At 47.1% G+C, this 13,406-nt stretch overlaps 1 protein-coding gene across 1 annotated transcript in view; it reads left to right on the top strand.

Annotated features, from left to right (window-relative positions):
- LOC117870488 (killer cell lectin-like receptor subfamily B member 1B allele A) overlaps window positions 1-10,397 on the top strand; it is a 19,349-nt gene extending 8,952 nt beyond the window's left edge. Inside the window, exons 2-6 of the mRNA XM_034757673.1 lie at window positions 6,195-6,293; window positions 6,685-6,834; window positions 8,280-8,434; window positions 8,776-8,888; window positions 9,305-10,397. Of these exons, the coding sequence (XP_034613564.1) occupies window positions 6,195-6,293; window positions 6,685-6,834; window positions 8,280-8,434; window positions 8,776-8,888; window positions 9,305-9,428 (641 nt within the window). The 3' untranslated portion in view covers window positions 9,429-10,397. The remainder of the gene's footprint in view (window positions 1-6,194; window positions 6,294-6,684; window positions 6,835-8,279; window positions 8,435-8,775; window positions 8,889-9,304) is intronic.
- Window positions 10,398-13,406: the final 3,009 nt, after the last annotated feature.

Raw genomic sequence — 13,406 nt, 5'->3', positions numbered from 1 at the left:
CTCACCCTGACTGTAAGCCAGAGTCCCAACCCTTCCTCCATGCTAGAGACAGGAGAGACAAGATGAGGTGAGCCACAAGCTGCATGAGACACAGGGTATGTCTGCAGTTCGAGCTGGGGGTGAGATACCCAGAGTGAGGAGACAAACCCTGCACTAGTTGTGATCGAGCTAGTGTGCTAAAACTAGAGGGTATTTTAAAAGCGAGCATGTGAAGCTCGAGCAGCAGGACGGGCTCACCACCCTCAGTACATCAGTACGAACCCAGCCGAGACCACAGGCACCTACTCAGAGTGGCTAACACCCCTCCTGCCTGTCACGCTGCTGCAGCTACATTCTGTTTTTAGGGCACTAGCTCAATCAGAGTTAGCACAGGGAACTGCTCCCCCTGGTCAAAGCGCAGGCAAACCCCCTCACCCAGCAATACTGTGCTAGGACCATGGCCCAGGCAGCCCACTGGGTTCTGGGAACCTCAAAACAAACCCTTTCTAATCTACCAACCACATGGGAACCTGTCAAAGTTGCAACAAGTATAATCTAAACCCAGACCAGCTCGATGCTGAATGGAAGGTGGAAAAAACCCACACAGCAGTTTGCCAGTTCCGCCATATGGCAAATATCCCTTCCAGTCTCCAAACTGGTGATCAGCCGAACCCCCACACATCACCAGCAACCCACCAATTATATTAAAGGTGCAACAGAGAGCTCACAATAGTTACCCCACATAGGTAACTCGAAGCACAGTCAGGTAGTTTAGACACTGGTTTCCTAGCAACAAAGGACAGGTCTGTGTTCTATGCACCATGCATCTGGCAGGACTTAGCTAATCCGAATCCTTTACCACTCCTGGAGCTGGATACTGAATTTCTTTAATGCTTTGTGGTGCTTTACTGCAGTGTAAATACAAACTGTCTCAGAAAATGGCATAGTCAGTGACCGGCTCTACATACCAATACAAGGGCCATGCTGGTATATTTTGATGACCCTCTTCTTCAAATTCCTCAAGTCCGATCTCTGTTGTGATGCCTACAAAAAATCAGGCAATTGATGGTGCCTAAGTTGAGTGATAGTTTGGGGTAAATGATTTAACTTTCCCAAAGGAGGAAACAAATTTCAAATTAATTAATTAATTAATTGAATTTAGATTTAAAATAACAAAGATTCTTACCCAAGGCTCCAGGTATCCTAACAGAATTATACAATTAAATTCCCATCAAACTGTGCACAGAGCTAATCTCTGTAATGTCTGATCTTATAAGTGTTCTCCTCAGGCTCTCTCCCATTGTGTTCTGTACTCAGTGAGAGCGTCCCTGGCATGAGAAGATTATGATACAGTCTCTTAGGGCAGGTCTATGCTTAAAACGCTGCAGTGGTGCAACTGCCGCATTGCAACTGTAGTACTTCAGTGCTGATGCTACCTATGCTGACAGGAGGGCTTCTCCCATCAGTGTACGTGCTCCACCTCCGCGAGAGGCAGTAGCTATGTCAGTGGCAGACAGCCCTGCCAGCAACACAGCACTGTCTGTACCAGGGCTTAGGTTGGTGTAACTGCATCACGCGGGGTGTTGATTTTTCACTCCCCTGAGCGACATAGTTATACCGACCCAAATTCCTAGTGCAGATCTGGCCTAAGTAAGCGTATAGGTGACTGCTCCAGACTGGAACTTTTGGGTGCGACCACAATACAAATAAATCATATATTTCATATATTTCATAAACCTGGTTGGAGGATGCAAATGAACTATTGCAGTTACCATTTGACTTGCCCTAAGTATATATTGTAAGAGCCAGTAAATTTGGTGCATCTTGAGAGGAATGTCTGGGCAGAAGGGATCTGGCAGGACTTCATTGTTCTATTAGGAGAGGTGTGGGAGTCTCAGTCCAAGGAGGAATGATGGGATCTGAAAATAGTTGGGGAGCCAATTCAGTGCAGAGGGTTGTGGAGCCTGTGCCACTCGATGGGCGAAGTGTGGAGAGGGACGAGCCTACTAGTGTCTGTGCAGACAAGAATAAAGTCTATTATCTGAGAAATACAGGAAAAGGCGACTGGAGAAAAGGAGGAAATGCGGGAAGCCTGGTCCAGGGGGAATGATGAAGGCACAAAGCGATATCTTCTCCTGGATTCTGAAATGGACAGGGATGAGGTGTTCACATTTCCTGAGTGCAGAGAGAAGCTATATGACTCTGTATTTGTGGTCAGTCAAAGTTTGGGAGGTTGTGACTTAGAACAAACAGGGTCAGTGGTAAGGATGAGAGGAGACGGGGGTGGGAGGGGTAGTGAATATGCGTCAGTATTTCTAAAATGAGGAAACAAGAAATCATGAATTAAATTTTAACAAAGGATGGACACTTTTTTTTTAAAAGAATTCCCTAGGAAATGACTGGTTGTATTTGAAATGTAACTATACAAGTTATGTTACAAAACCGATATCTTTAGAGTGTAACTTGTATAGGTACAATGAGATTACTGAGATAGGTGAAGAAATTTTAGATGATTATGTTGTCAGCCTCTATTTTTATTCTATTAACATTGCAGTTGCTAAATAAACATTAATATCCCAACTATGCTGTTACATGGGGCATATGGAACACGTTAATGTTGTACTGTAATTGGCCAAGCTGGCAAGGCCTTACGCTCAACTGGGTGGCATTTCTCTGTCTGTCTGTTTGTAACACAATAACTGTAGAATGCCACTGTCACACCGCCTGGTAAGGGTCACAGCTCAGCCCAGACTGCCAAACTACAGGGCAAGTATCCCAGCCTGGTGGTACATTCTATATTTAGATTTAACCAATCCAGTGACAAGTGTGTGCTTCTAAATTACTATACTAGTTATCATTAAGCCACAGACAGTCCCTTTAGGCTCTCCAGCCCGTTTACCACCCAGGCAAACTGGACTTTATGATAAAAGGTTATTAAAACCAAAAATCACATACATTGGGTTCTTCCAGTCCCAAAGGATCACTTACCCCAAGTAACAGGATGCTCGAGATTTTACCAAAATACAATGCTGGTAGCCAATCCTTAGCAAACTAACAAAAGATTTATTAATAAAAAAGAAAAGAAGAGAGTTGGTAGAAGTTAAAGCAGATAAGATACATTACTGTTGCATCAGAATATATGAGTTCAGTTGTTAGCAGAGGTATAATGTCAGCTAATCCTCTGTCAGTCTCTTAGAGGCCTTTCAGGAATCTTTCAGGGCATCCCGCTGGGGATCTCAGTCCAATAGCTTAAGCTCCCCCTGCTCCAGAGCTCAGCAGATCAGAGATAGCAGCAGGGCCATGCCCAAGGTCCAGTATTTCTAGCTCTCGGGCAGGCTGACAGGCCTGTTCACAGAAACTGTCCCAGCAAGAGTTTTCCTCAGATGAAGACTAGGCAACACAGACAGTTTGTGAACCACTATTATTAAACCAGGGACCCTTGCTTTGAAGTTAACCCTCTATTTTCCTTGCATGCATAAATAATCCCGTTACATTGATTTACATAATGTAATTACTGGCCATCCATTGCAACAGGGACAGGTAATTGAAGACCATACAGGTAACATTATTAGTTTCATGCAGTATACACACATCTTTGATCTTAAGGTTGACTGAGCACAGGACACATACCTAATGTAAAGAGACATGAAAAAGATTTAGCGACTAGAAGCTTAAATTTGGTTACATCTAACAGGACAGAGGTAACTACAGACAAATGCAGTTGGCATCTACTCTTGATTCTTACTAACACAAGTGAATGGGCCTATGTTTACGAGCACAATTAACATTCTTTTGTTACTTACACACAGTAAATTAACACTCTTCGAGGTCCTGCCCTGAGCTGGCGAACTCTCAGCGCCACAGTCACAGCCAATCAATTCTAATAGTTCAGGGAATGGCTAGACATCAGTGTGCAGAACCCTATTACACTTGGGCAAAATCAATAAACCATACGGGGGAGGAGGGGAAAAATGGGGGACATGGAGCCCGTCATCTCTTTAGCACAGCCGCAGCCTCTAGCATTTTTGCAATTGTCTATAGATCAAAGAACTGGTTCATGGCATGGCACCATTAACACCTCTCCGCATAATATCCCTAAGTTCTGCCCATCCTCCCAATGGAATTCAGCATGCTGATCTCTGCAAGACTCATGGCCCAGACAGAACGGGTTGTGAACAAGGCCTTATGACAAGGGACATCCCTTATTTTTTCATCTCTGTATAAGATCAGGAGTTGCTGAGTGCTGAAAAAAAGCAGCAAGAAATAACCCTGGTGAATGCGGTTGAGTGCCGATTATTGTTATTATTTATTAATAATAATGATAATATTGGGAGGAGGTGGGGTGGGGGTTCTAAAAAAACAGTCCCTTATTTTTGAAATACAATTTTGGCAACCCTAGACAGAAGAGACATAATGATGGTTGGAGGGGAGTGTGAAGGGGACAATGGAGGGGCATGGGGGAAGGACCTATGCACACAGCTTCTGGCCTGGGAGGAAAATGGGAGATTTTTGTATGGGGTGCAGGGGCATGGGGTGCAGACTGAGCCCCTGCCATAGAGGGGAGATTGTGGGAAATGGGAGCATGAAGGGAAATGGGGGCACAGGTAGAGACCTACATGGAGGGAAATGGGGGTTGCTGGTCTGGGAGGAGAGGGAAAGGGGGTGCACACAGAACCCCTGGCAGGGTTGGGAGATTGGGGGAACATGAATGGAGAAGGGGGGAAATGGAAGGAGGACAGAGCCCCTGGCATGGCTGGAAGAGGGAGGAAGGGGGCATGTGGGTGCACACAGCATCCCTGTCATGAGGGGAGAATGGGGGAACTGGAAGGGGAGGAGGGAGGAATGAGGGGAACACAGAACTGCTGACATGGAGGGAATGGGGGACCCTGGTGTGGAAGGGGGACAGCATGGGGGGAAGAAAAGGGAACACTGGTATGGGAGATGGGGGATGGAGGGCACAGATCTCCTGGCAGGGGCGATTGAAGGAGTTGCAGGGAATCCCTGCAGTGCAGGGAGGTGGAAGGGGGAACCCAGGGAGCTTGTGGGGGGAATGCAGGGATGGAAGGAGCCCCTGGCGTGTGCAATGAGTTCGGCTGACAGACGCTATGAAGTGTGTGACCCTCTGGTTATATTCAGCTGTTCTGTCACTATGGAAATGTGCAACTAGTTGGTATTGATCCAGTGACTCTGACTTCCTTGATATTGTTGCTGTTTAGCCAAGAGTTAGCAGACTTTGGGCCTGGCAGGTCAGTTTCCCATTGGAGGTGAAATTAGTGATCTGGTCTCAAGCTATTTTCTTAGTGGAACGTGTTTACATACAAATCACCTGGCTGTCCTTGAACAGAGGTGGTAACAGAATGAACATGGGTAACTCCTTTTTGCAGAAAGTGGGGGAAGGACGTGGAGGTCTACAAGGCTGGATGGGCTCAGCGAACTGCTCCAGGCGTTGTGACCTGCTGCACAGAGGCACAGCACCACTCAGGCTTGGCCCAGCCTCTCCTCTGTCATGATGACAGGGCTGATGAGGCCAAATTTGCGTGAGTGGCACTCCAAGCCTGTGTGCCAGGGCACAATGCCACTCACACAAATTTGGCCCAGCTGCCCCCCATCAGGGAGGCCAGATCAAAACTGAGCAGCACTGTGACCTTGGAAGCCACAACACCCAGAGTGGGGAGCCGAGCCCAGCCAGCCCCGGGACAGGAGCCGCAGACACTGCTGCTCTGGTATGTATGGGTTACTATTTAGTACTTGGTACACTAATGTGTATATAATATGATGTTGGTAAGATATTTAAGGCAGGTGTGTTTTGCACTAATGCTATTTACTAGGTCGTGACAGGCCATCGAGGTTTACAAATGTGTCCTGACCCCAGAAAGGTTAAGAACCACTGTCCTGAGGGGGCTGACACACAGACTCACCCTATAGCATGATCAAATATGCACCATTGTCAGTGGGCTAGAACCGTGTTGTTAAATAATTGACAGTTGGGATTTGTTAGTTTTGTCTTCATGGTTGCAGTATTTTGCTCTGTTTTGTCACAGAGGTGTCCTCAGAGTGACGTGGCCCTTAACTGAGACGTTTAAAACTATTCCTGGTATTATGTGAGGAGGAACATAACCCCCATTGGAGGATGCTGCACAGGCTCCACAGGAACGTCCGTTATTAGTTCTTGCACTATGTGCTGAACATGTTTCACCAAACACTGCTTCTTACAGCTCACCCTCAGTGTCCCCGCTGGCATCGGCTCGCCGCAGGCCTTGGAGCAGCTGGGATCCTCATCCTGGTGGGAACTGTGATAGCGATGGGCGTTTGGGGTAAGCAGTTCAAAATTAATTTGTGCAAAATCCCTGAAATTTCTACTCACCCAACATTTCAGATTCCAACACTCTTGTGAATAATATCCTGGACACTTCATTAGCACCTCAAAGGGAACAATATTCCATAAAGAAGGTGGTGTTAGAGCTTGATACATGAGCCCCATGTGATCCCGCTCTCACAATTTCACTGTGCAGGGAAAACTGGAAGACACCTTACAATGTGTTAAAAAAAAAAGATTTTCTCTCTCTTTCTCTGTCGTGTTCTCTCTCTCTGGCCCGGTTCTGAATTTGATAGCGACAGTATGTAATGATTTGTTGAACGCACCCTCATTCCCAGTTTGCTAATCCCTAAGTAGTAGTTGCTGTTCATGCTCGTGCTGTTCTGAAGTCTTTCAGCCCAAAGGATGTCTGAATTCACGGGAGAACAACAGTACCGGGGAGACAATCATCCATCAATCCAACTGCAGCACTGGCGTAAAAGATTTCCATTTCCACTTGAAACAATTTGTGTGTGAATCATCTGACAACAACTCAGCAGGTAACCTGAGCTCCTTCTCTCTCAGCGACATCCTGCATTGCAGCGACATCTAGTGGTCAGTTAGGGTAATGACACAAACCACTTCGATAAGTGCAATAAATATCCTATTGCTTTACAAACTACTTATAGGGCAGCTGGCAGCAACTCCTATGTTTAGGGTCCCTAACGCTTCCATTATAAAAGAGTCTTGTGGTATATTTGAGGAGCTCTCACACTTCCATTGTTCAAAGCAGGCCTCTGAAATAAGGGGCAAGGGGAGTCCTTGGATAAATATTTTCTTTCGTCTATGAAATTTCATCCAGGTTTTGCTGAGATGGGAACGTTGGAAGAGTTCCATTTCCCACCTTGCGTGTGAGCCTCAGGGAAACTCTGTAGCGTGATAAAATAGCAGTCAAAAGTGCTGGGCTCACCTGCCACAGCAGCACTGGGAGCTACCAGAGCAGGTGGGGAGGGGGTGAGAGCTGGGCCAGGCTCCCCCTCACCCATTGTTCCCAGGAACCCCACATGGGGTAAAAGCTCCTCCTGGAGAGGAGGAGAGAGCTGGCTGGGCTCCCTTTGATGACCCAGCCCTATTCCCTGCCTCCCTCTCTCAGAACAACAGACTTTTCCTGTTACCAGAGGGCACAGTTACTCCTGTTGTTGGAGCGGTAGCAGAGTGGTGTGGTACTGAAGATGCAGGGTCCAAAGCCTGCTGCTGATTCAGGATGGGGAAGTTGTTCCAGTTGCATGTAATAGAATTGTTTTATATATATTTTTAAAAATAGGACATTAAGAGAACAGGAAGGTTACAACGCCAAGATCCCAAAAGTTAGGAAATGCCAAATTTACAATTACCCACACAGCCTTAATTCCGCCCCCATTTGTGTTTGCATTATGATACGCTCTTTATTGCATAATAACCTACTATTTTTTCCTCAGGGCTGCTGCCTCATTCACTGCACAGGCCTCTTTTGTTCCCATGTCCATGATGGATCCCCAGACATTCAGGGTACAGGATGATCTCACAATCAGGCTGAATTACAACTGCATGGGCAACCATGAATGGGGCATTTCCAACTTTGACTTTGCAACCTCAATAAAGTTATTTTATATGTAGTATTATCTACCCCAACGGGCATGCAGCCATCTCTAAGGGGAAATGTAATGGCTGTTAACCAGTGCACAGGAACACTACACTAAAGGGGAGGAAGTGAAGGAGGATTCCAGTTGAGCCTGACCTGCATTACCCCGTGCTATTTCAGGACTGAGGCACTCACAGCTTCACCAATACCCCCCGCCCCCCTCCTGGCCTGCAGCACCTGTGGCTACTAGTTGAATATTGGACTCGTCCTCAAACAAAGCCAAGACAATAGCTCTACTGGAAATGGGGAGGCTGAAGGCCTGTGTATGAGTGTGATGCAGTTCAGAACCTTCAGCGCCATTAAGTGTTTCCATTTCCCCTCCAGAGGGATCAGGGTGTAAGCTCTGCCCCAAAAACTGGCTGCTGCACAGGGACAAGTGCTACTGGGTGTCAAAAGAAAGAAATCCCTGGAACAAGAGCCGCAATGACTGTTCAAGGAGGAGCTCTCGGCTGCTGGTGCTCCGGGACCAGGATGAGATGGTAAATAAAACTTGTCCTGGAGATATGTGCATCTGTCAGGGTTGCTCTACACATATCCACACAAGCTAAAAAGCAGGGAAATGAAAAGTTCAGGCCAGGAACACCACATAACCTGTGCCCTGCCCCCCAGCGGTGACACCTCACCGATAGCATGACCCCCACACACCACAAAGACTGTACCAAGGCCTTAATTCTGCCCCAGTCAGGACAGAAACTAAACAACTGGCCCACGGTCACAGAGAGAGTCTGGGGAATTGAACCCAGTTCCCAGAGTCTCTAGCTAGCAACTTAACCACTAGCCCCTCCTTCCCCGTCACATCTTTCTTACCTGTCATTTACAGACTTTCATTCAAAATACTACCAAAGACGCAAACCAGATCTGGCTTGGACTCACTGTTACATCCCCCGTGAGGAATTGGACTTGGGTGGATGGCTCCCTGTTCAATCAAAAACTGTGAGTGTTTTTATCCCATGAGTCCATGTAAGATGTGCAGTAGGGGGAACAGGGTTGTTGCTTTCCAGCATTGGTGTAAGCAGAGGCTCCGTATGGGCACAAGGGATGTTAAGTGCTAGGCACAGTCCTCTGCACAGAGAGGAGATGAGTCCTGAGCCTCATTTGATGGCTCCTGCAGAAGTTGTGCTAATCCTGTGGGCTGGGTTTTGTAATATGGACAAGTGTTTTCCAGAAATAGACCAAGGCCAACCAGCTGCTACGACAGGATCATGGGCTAGGAAGTGTTTTATCAGCTAAGGCTCTGTAGGAACAATTCAGCGGTTAAGGAAGAAATTTGAGAGGTGCCAGAATGAGGCAAAGCTGCTAAAAATCTTGTTCAAAAATTCTACACAGTGATTGTTTGTTGTGTTTTCCAGGTTCAAGGTAGTGGATCCTGCTGAAGGGAACAGCTGTGGGATGATAAAAGAAGACACGATTAATTTTGAAACCTGCAGTGCTGTATCTAAATGGATTTGTGAAAAAGATGCTCTCAAGATATAGACAGACACATTAATTATCTGTATTTTCTATAAGTGAACGAGAAATCTTCTTTAGTTTCAATCTGTCCCATGAATGATGAATATTGAAGGTGAGCTTCAAAGGGAAAAATTGGGCTTGTGCCCTTCCCCCTCCCCTCTGCTTTTATAAGGTGGATAAAGACAGCACAACGGGCTTTTCTTGCATTTGAAATTCAGGTCCTGTCTAGTCTGGAAGATTAAGGTGAAGGGAGAACTAGTGAAATGACATCACAAGTAGAGCTGGGGGGAAATTTCCACTGAATAGTTGATTTGCAAAAAATACAGTTTTGGGTCGAACAAGACTATTCACAAACTGGTGTTGAATTCACTGAGTAGTTTCAGCCAAAATAAAATAATAAAAAAAAATTCAGGCTAGGGTCACAAGAGGACTGGAGGAGGAGACAGCAGCTAACCAGAGCCAAGTGGTTAGTGCACCAAGTTTGAATCCTGTCTCTGGAACAGTGCGAAGCAAGCTTACACAGTTCAGACACCTTCAAGAATCTAAAATGTGGCAGAGAAGGCACAGAACTCAAGTAGCAACAATCTACACACTGAAATTTGGAATAATTAGTATTTTTTAATTAGCAGCCTGGACATTCTAGCACTGCACATTTTTGCACTGCAGTTTCTAATAAAAGACATGTAGGAAAGTCAGTGCCTTAAAGAAATCTATCCCTGAAGTGCAGTCTGCGGATGTGAAAATTGGCACTCAGTGAGCAGGCGCAGCACAAAAGTTAAAATAAAATAAAGGCGTGTCAAGCTGTCTCTAGGGCCACATTTTCACAAAAGGAGGTTCCCAGGCCCAGATTCAGAGGCTGGGTTTGCATGAAGACACCCACAGTCTGTATCTCACAGGTGTGACATTCTGTATCTTGGGGAACACCCTGCACCCCCACGCTCATCCTTATGATTGTGTGGTATCCAATGCAAAGTGTGTCATGTCGGGTGTCTTCAGAAGGTTCTTGATGCACTGAGCATTGTTGTTATAGGGATGTTATAGGTTGTAATTTCATGTATATAGTTATGAGGCTAAAAATGTGTCCTCGTGGCTTAAAACAGGCCCAGGCAAAACTCTCCAAGAGCAGAGGGGCAGTTCACACCTCATCAGGGTACGTATAGGAAAATCCAGCCCAGCCTCACAGGAACAAAGGACACTGGCCTAGGCAGCAACAAAGAATCTGTTGGACAGTTGGACTCTCCAGTGAGTCACCCCCCTTCCCTTGGTCAGTCAGGGACTGCGCTGAGGTAATGCTCACCTGACCCTGAAACGGGGGGGGGTCAAAGCCAGGAGGGAAGAAAGAACATGATAAAAGGGAGAGACGTTTGCCATGCTCTTCCTCTCTTCCACCTCCACCTACAGACTCTGCCACCTAGCGACTGAAGGAGTGAGCCTGGCTGAAGGGCAACCAGCCAGCCTGTGGTGAGAAGCATCTACGTTTGTAAGGGCATTGAAAGTGTTAAGATCAGCTTAGAAAACGTTTTGCTTTTATTTCATTTGACCAAATCTGACTTATTATGCTTTGACTTATAATCACTTAAAATATTTTATAGTTAATAAATCTGTTTATTTGACCTGAAGCAGTGTGTTTGGTTCGAAGCCTGTCAGAGACACCCCTTGGGATAACAAGCCTGGTACATATCAGTTTCTTTGTTAAATTGACAAACTCATATAAGATTGCAGCGTCCAGCGGGCATAACTGGACACTGCAAGACGGAGGTTCCTAGGGTTGTGTCTGGGACTGGAGATATTGGCTAGTGTCATTCGGTTGCACAATCCAAGCAGTTTACATGCCAGAGGCTGTGCGTGAACAGCCCAGGAGTGGGGGTTCTCACAGCAGAGCAGGGTAAGGCTGGCTCCCAGAGACAAGGATTGGAGTAGCCTAGCAGATCACCCGTCCAGATAACACCAGGGGAACGTCACAGTGGCGCAGCGAGCAGGGTGAAATACACAGCTTGTTGTACTGAGCAAGATTTGCATTTCATACACTGGTGTAAAGATTTTAAGTGAGGCTTTTAAGTGTGGTGGCTAAGGACAGTCAGGAGGAGGCTACCGGTTTGTTATTTTCTGTTTGCTGATTTTGGGAATGGGAAGTAGGAACAGAAAAGCAGGAAAATGAGTGAAAGCAGTGAAGCAGTTGCAACTTTGGAGCTTTTTAGACTGCAGTTTGCAGAAAAAGAGAGGAAGCACCAGAGATTCATGTAATGGAAAGAATTGGCGATAAAGGAGAAACAGGAAGAAAGAGTGGGAGGAAAAAGAAAGAGAATGGAAAGAAAAAGAGCAAAAACACCAACTGGACCTGCTAGAGAAGCAGAACCAGAACCCACCAACCCCAGCGATTCCTGTCACTCCAAAAATCCACTATTGGGACCATTTATGTCCCGCATACAATGAGGCAAATGATATTGCTGAATATCTGACTACTTTTGAAAGGCTGTGTGCAGCGCATGAGATCCCTGATGCCAAGAGTTCCTACCCTTCTACAGGAGGTCCAATCACTCCTAGCTTTTGGAGCGATATAGAGCAGGTTCCAGGAGAGTCAAGGGCAGGGCTTAACCCCACTACTTCCTAATCCCCAAACCCAAGGGCGGGCTTCCGCCCATCCTGGACCTACACGGACTCAACAAATTTATGGTAAAGTTGAAGTTCCGCATGGTCTCACTAGGAACCATTATTCCTTCCCTAGATCCTGGAGACTGGTACGCCGCCCTCAACATGAAGGACACGTACTTCCACATTGCGATCTACCCAGCGCACAGACGCTTCCTTCGCTTTGTGGTCAACCAACAGCACTTTCAATTCACCGTTCTTCCTTTCGGCCTGTCCACAGCCCCCAGGGTGTTTACTAAGTGCATGGCTGTGGTGGCTGCCTCGGTGTTCCCATATCTCGACGACTGGCTTATTCAGGGGCGCTCTAGGGATAAGGTGCAGTCTCATGTTCAGCTCACCATGAACATATTCAATCGACTGGGCCTCCTGCTCAATGTCACGAAATCCACTCTGGTACCAACCCAGAGGATAGAATTCATAGGAGCAATATTAGACTCAGGCCTAGCCCAGGCACTTGGGGGGAGGGATAGCTCAGTGGTTTGAGCATTGGCCTGCTAAACCCAGGGTTGTGAGTTCAATCCTTGAGGGGGCCACTTGGGGATCTGGGGCAAAATCAGTACTTGGTCCCGCTAGTGAAGGCAGGGGGCTGGACTCGATGACCTTTCAAGGTCCCTTCCAGTTCTAGGAGATGGGATATCTCCATTCTGCTGGAAGCACGCTTCCAATCCCTGGCAAACATTGTCCACAGCCTGCAAAGCTTCCCGACCTCGACCGTGAAAACATGCCTATGTCTCCTGAGACACATGGCCTCTTGCATGTATGTGACCAGGCACGCCAGGCTGCGACTACGTTCACTCCAAGCCTGGTTATCAACAAAATACCGCCCAGGTCAGGACAGCTTGAGCACGGTGGTTACCATCCCGCCAGGGCTATTAGCTTCTCTAGGCTGGTGGCTGGACCCCAAATCAGTGTGCAAAGAGGTGCCATTTCACGCCCTGCAGCCCTCCATGTCCCTAGTCACAGATACATCATCCCTGGGATGGGGAGCCCACCTCGGGAACCTCCGTACACAGGGGCTATGGTCAATAGGAGAGTTATCCCTGCACATCAATGTATGGGAACTCAGAGCAGTGCGCCTGGTGTGTCAAGCATTCCGAGAGTGCATTCAAGGCCGTTGTGTTGCAGTCCTCACAGACAACACTACGGCCATGTTTTACATCAACAAGCAAGGGGAAGCCCGGTCATCCCCCCTCTGTCAGGAGGCCACTCGTCTGTGGGAATTCTGCATAGCCCACTCGATCCATCTGGTGGCATTGTTTCTCCAAGGGACCCAGAACACCTTAATGGACCACCTCAGCAGATCATTCTTGGCTCACGAGTGGTCGGTTCGCCCGGACGTCATCCACTCTGTCT

This window comes from Trachemys scripta, unplaced genomic scaffold (assembly GCF_013100865.1).
Source record: "Trachemys scripta elegans isolate TJP31775 unplaced genomic scaffold, CAS_Tse_1.0 scaffold_28, whole genome shotgun sequence".
Classification (NCBI taxonomy): Eukaryota; Metazoa; Chordata; order Testudines; family Emydidae; genus Trachemys; species Trachemys scripta.
The sequence above is the reverse complement of the archived record's forward strand: the minus strand, read 5'-3'. Positions and strand labels throughout refer to the sequence as shown.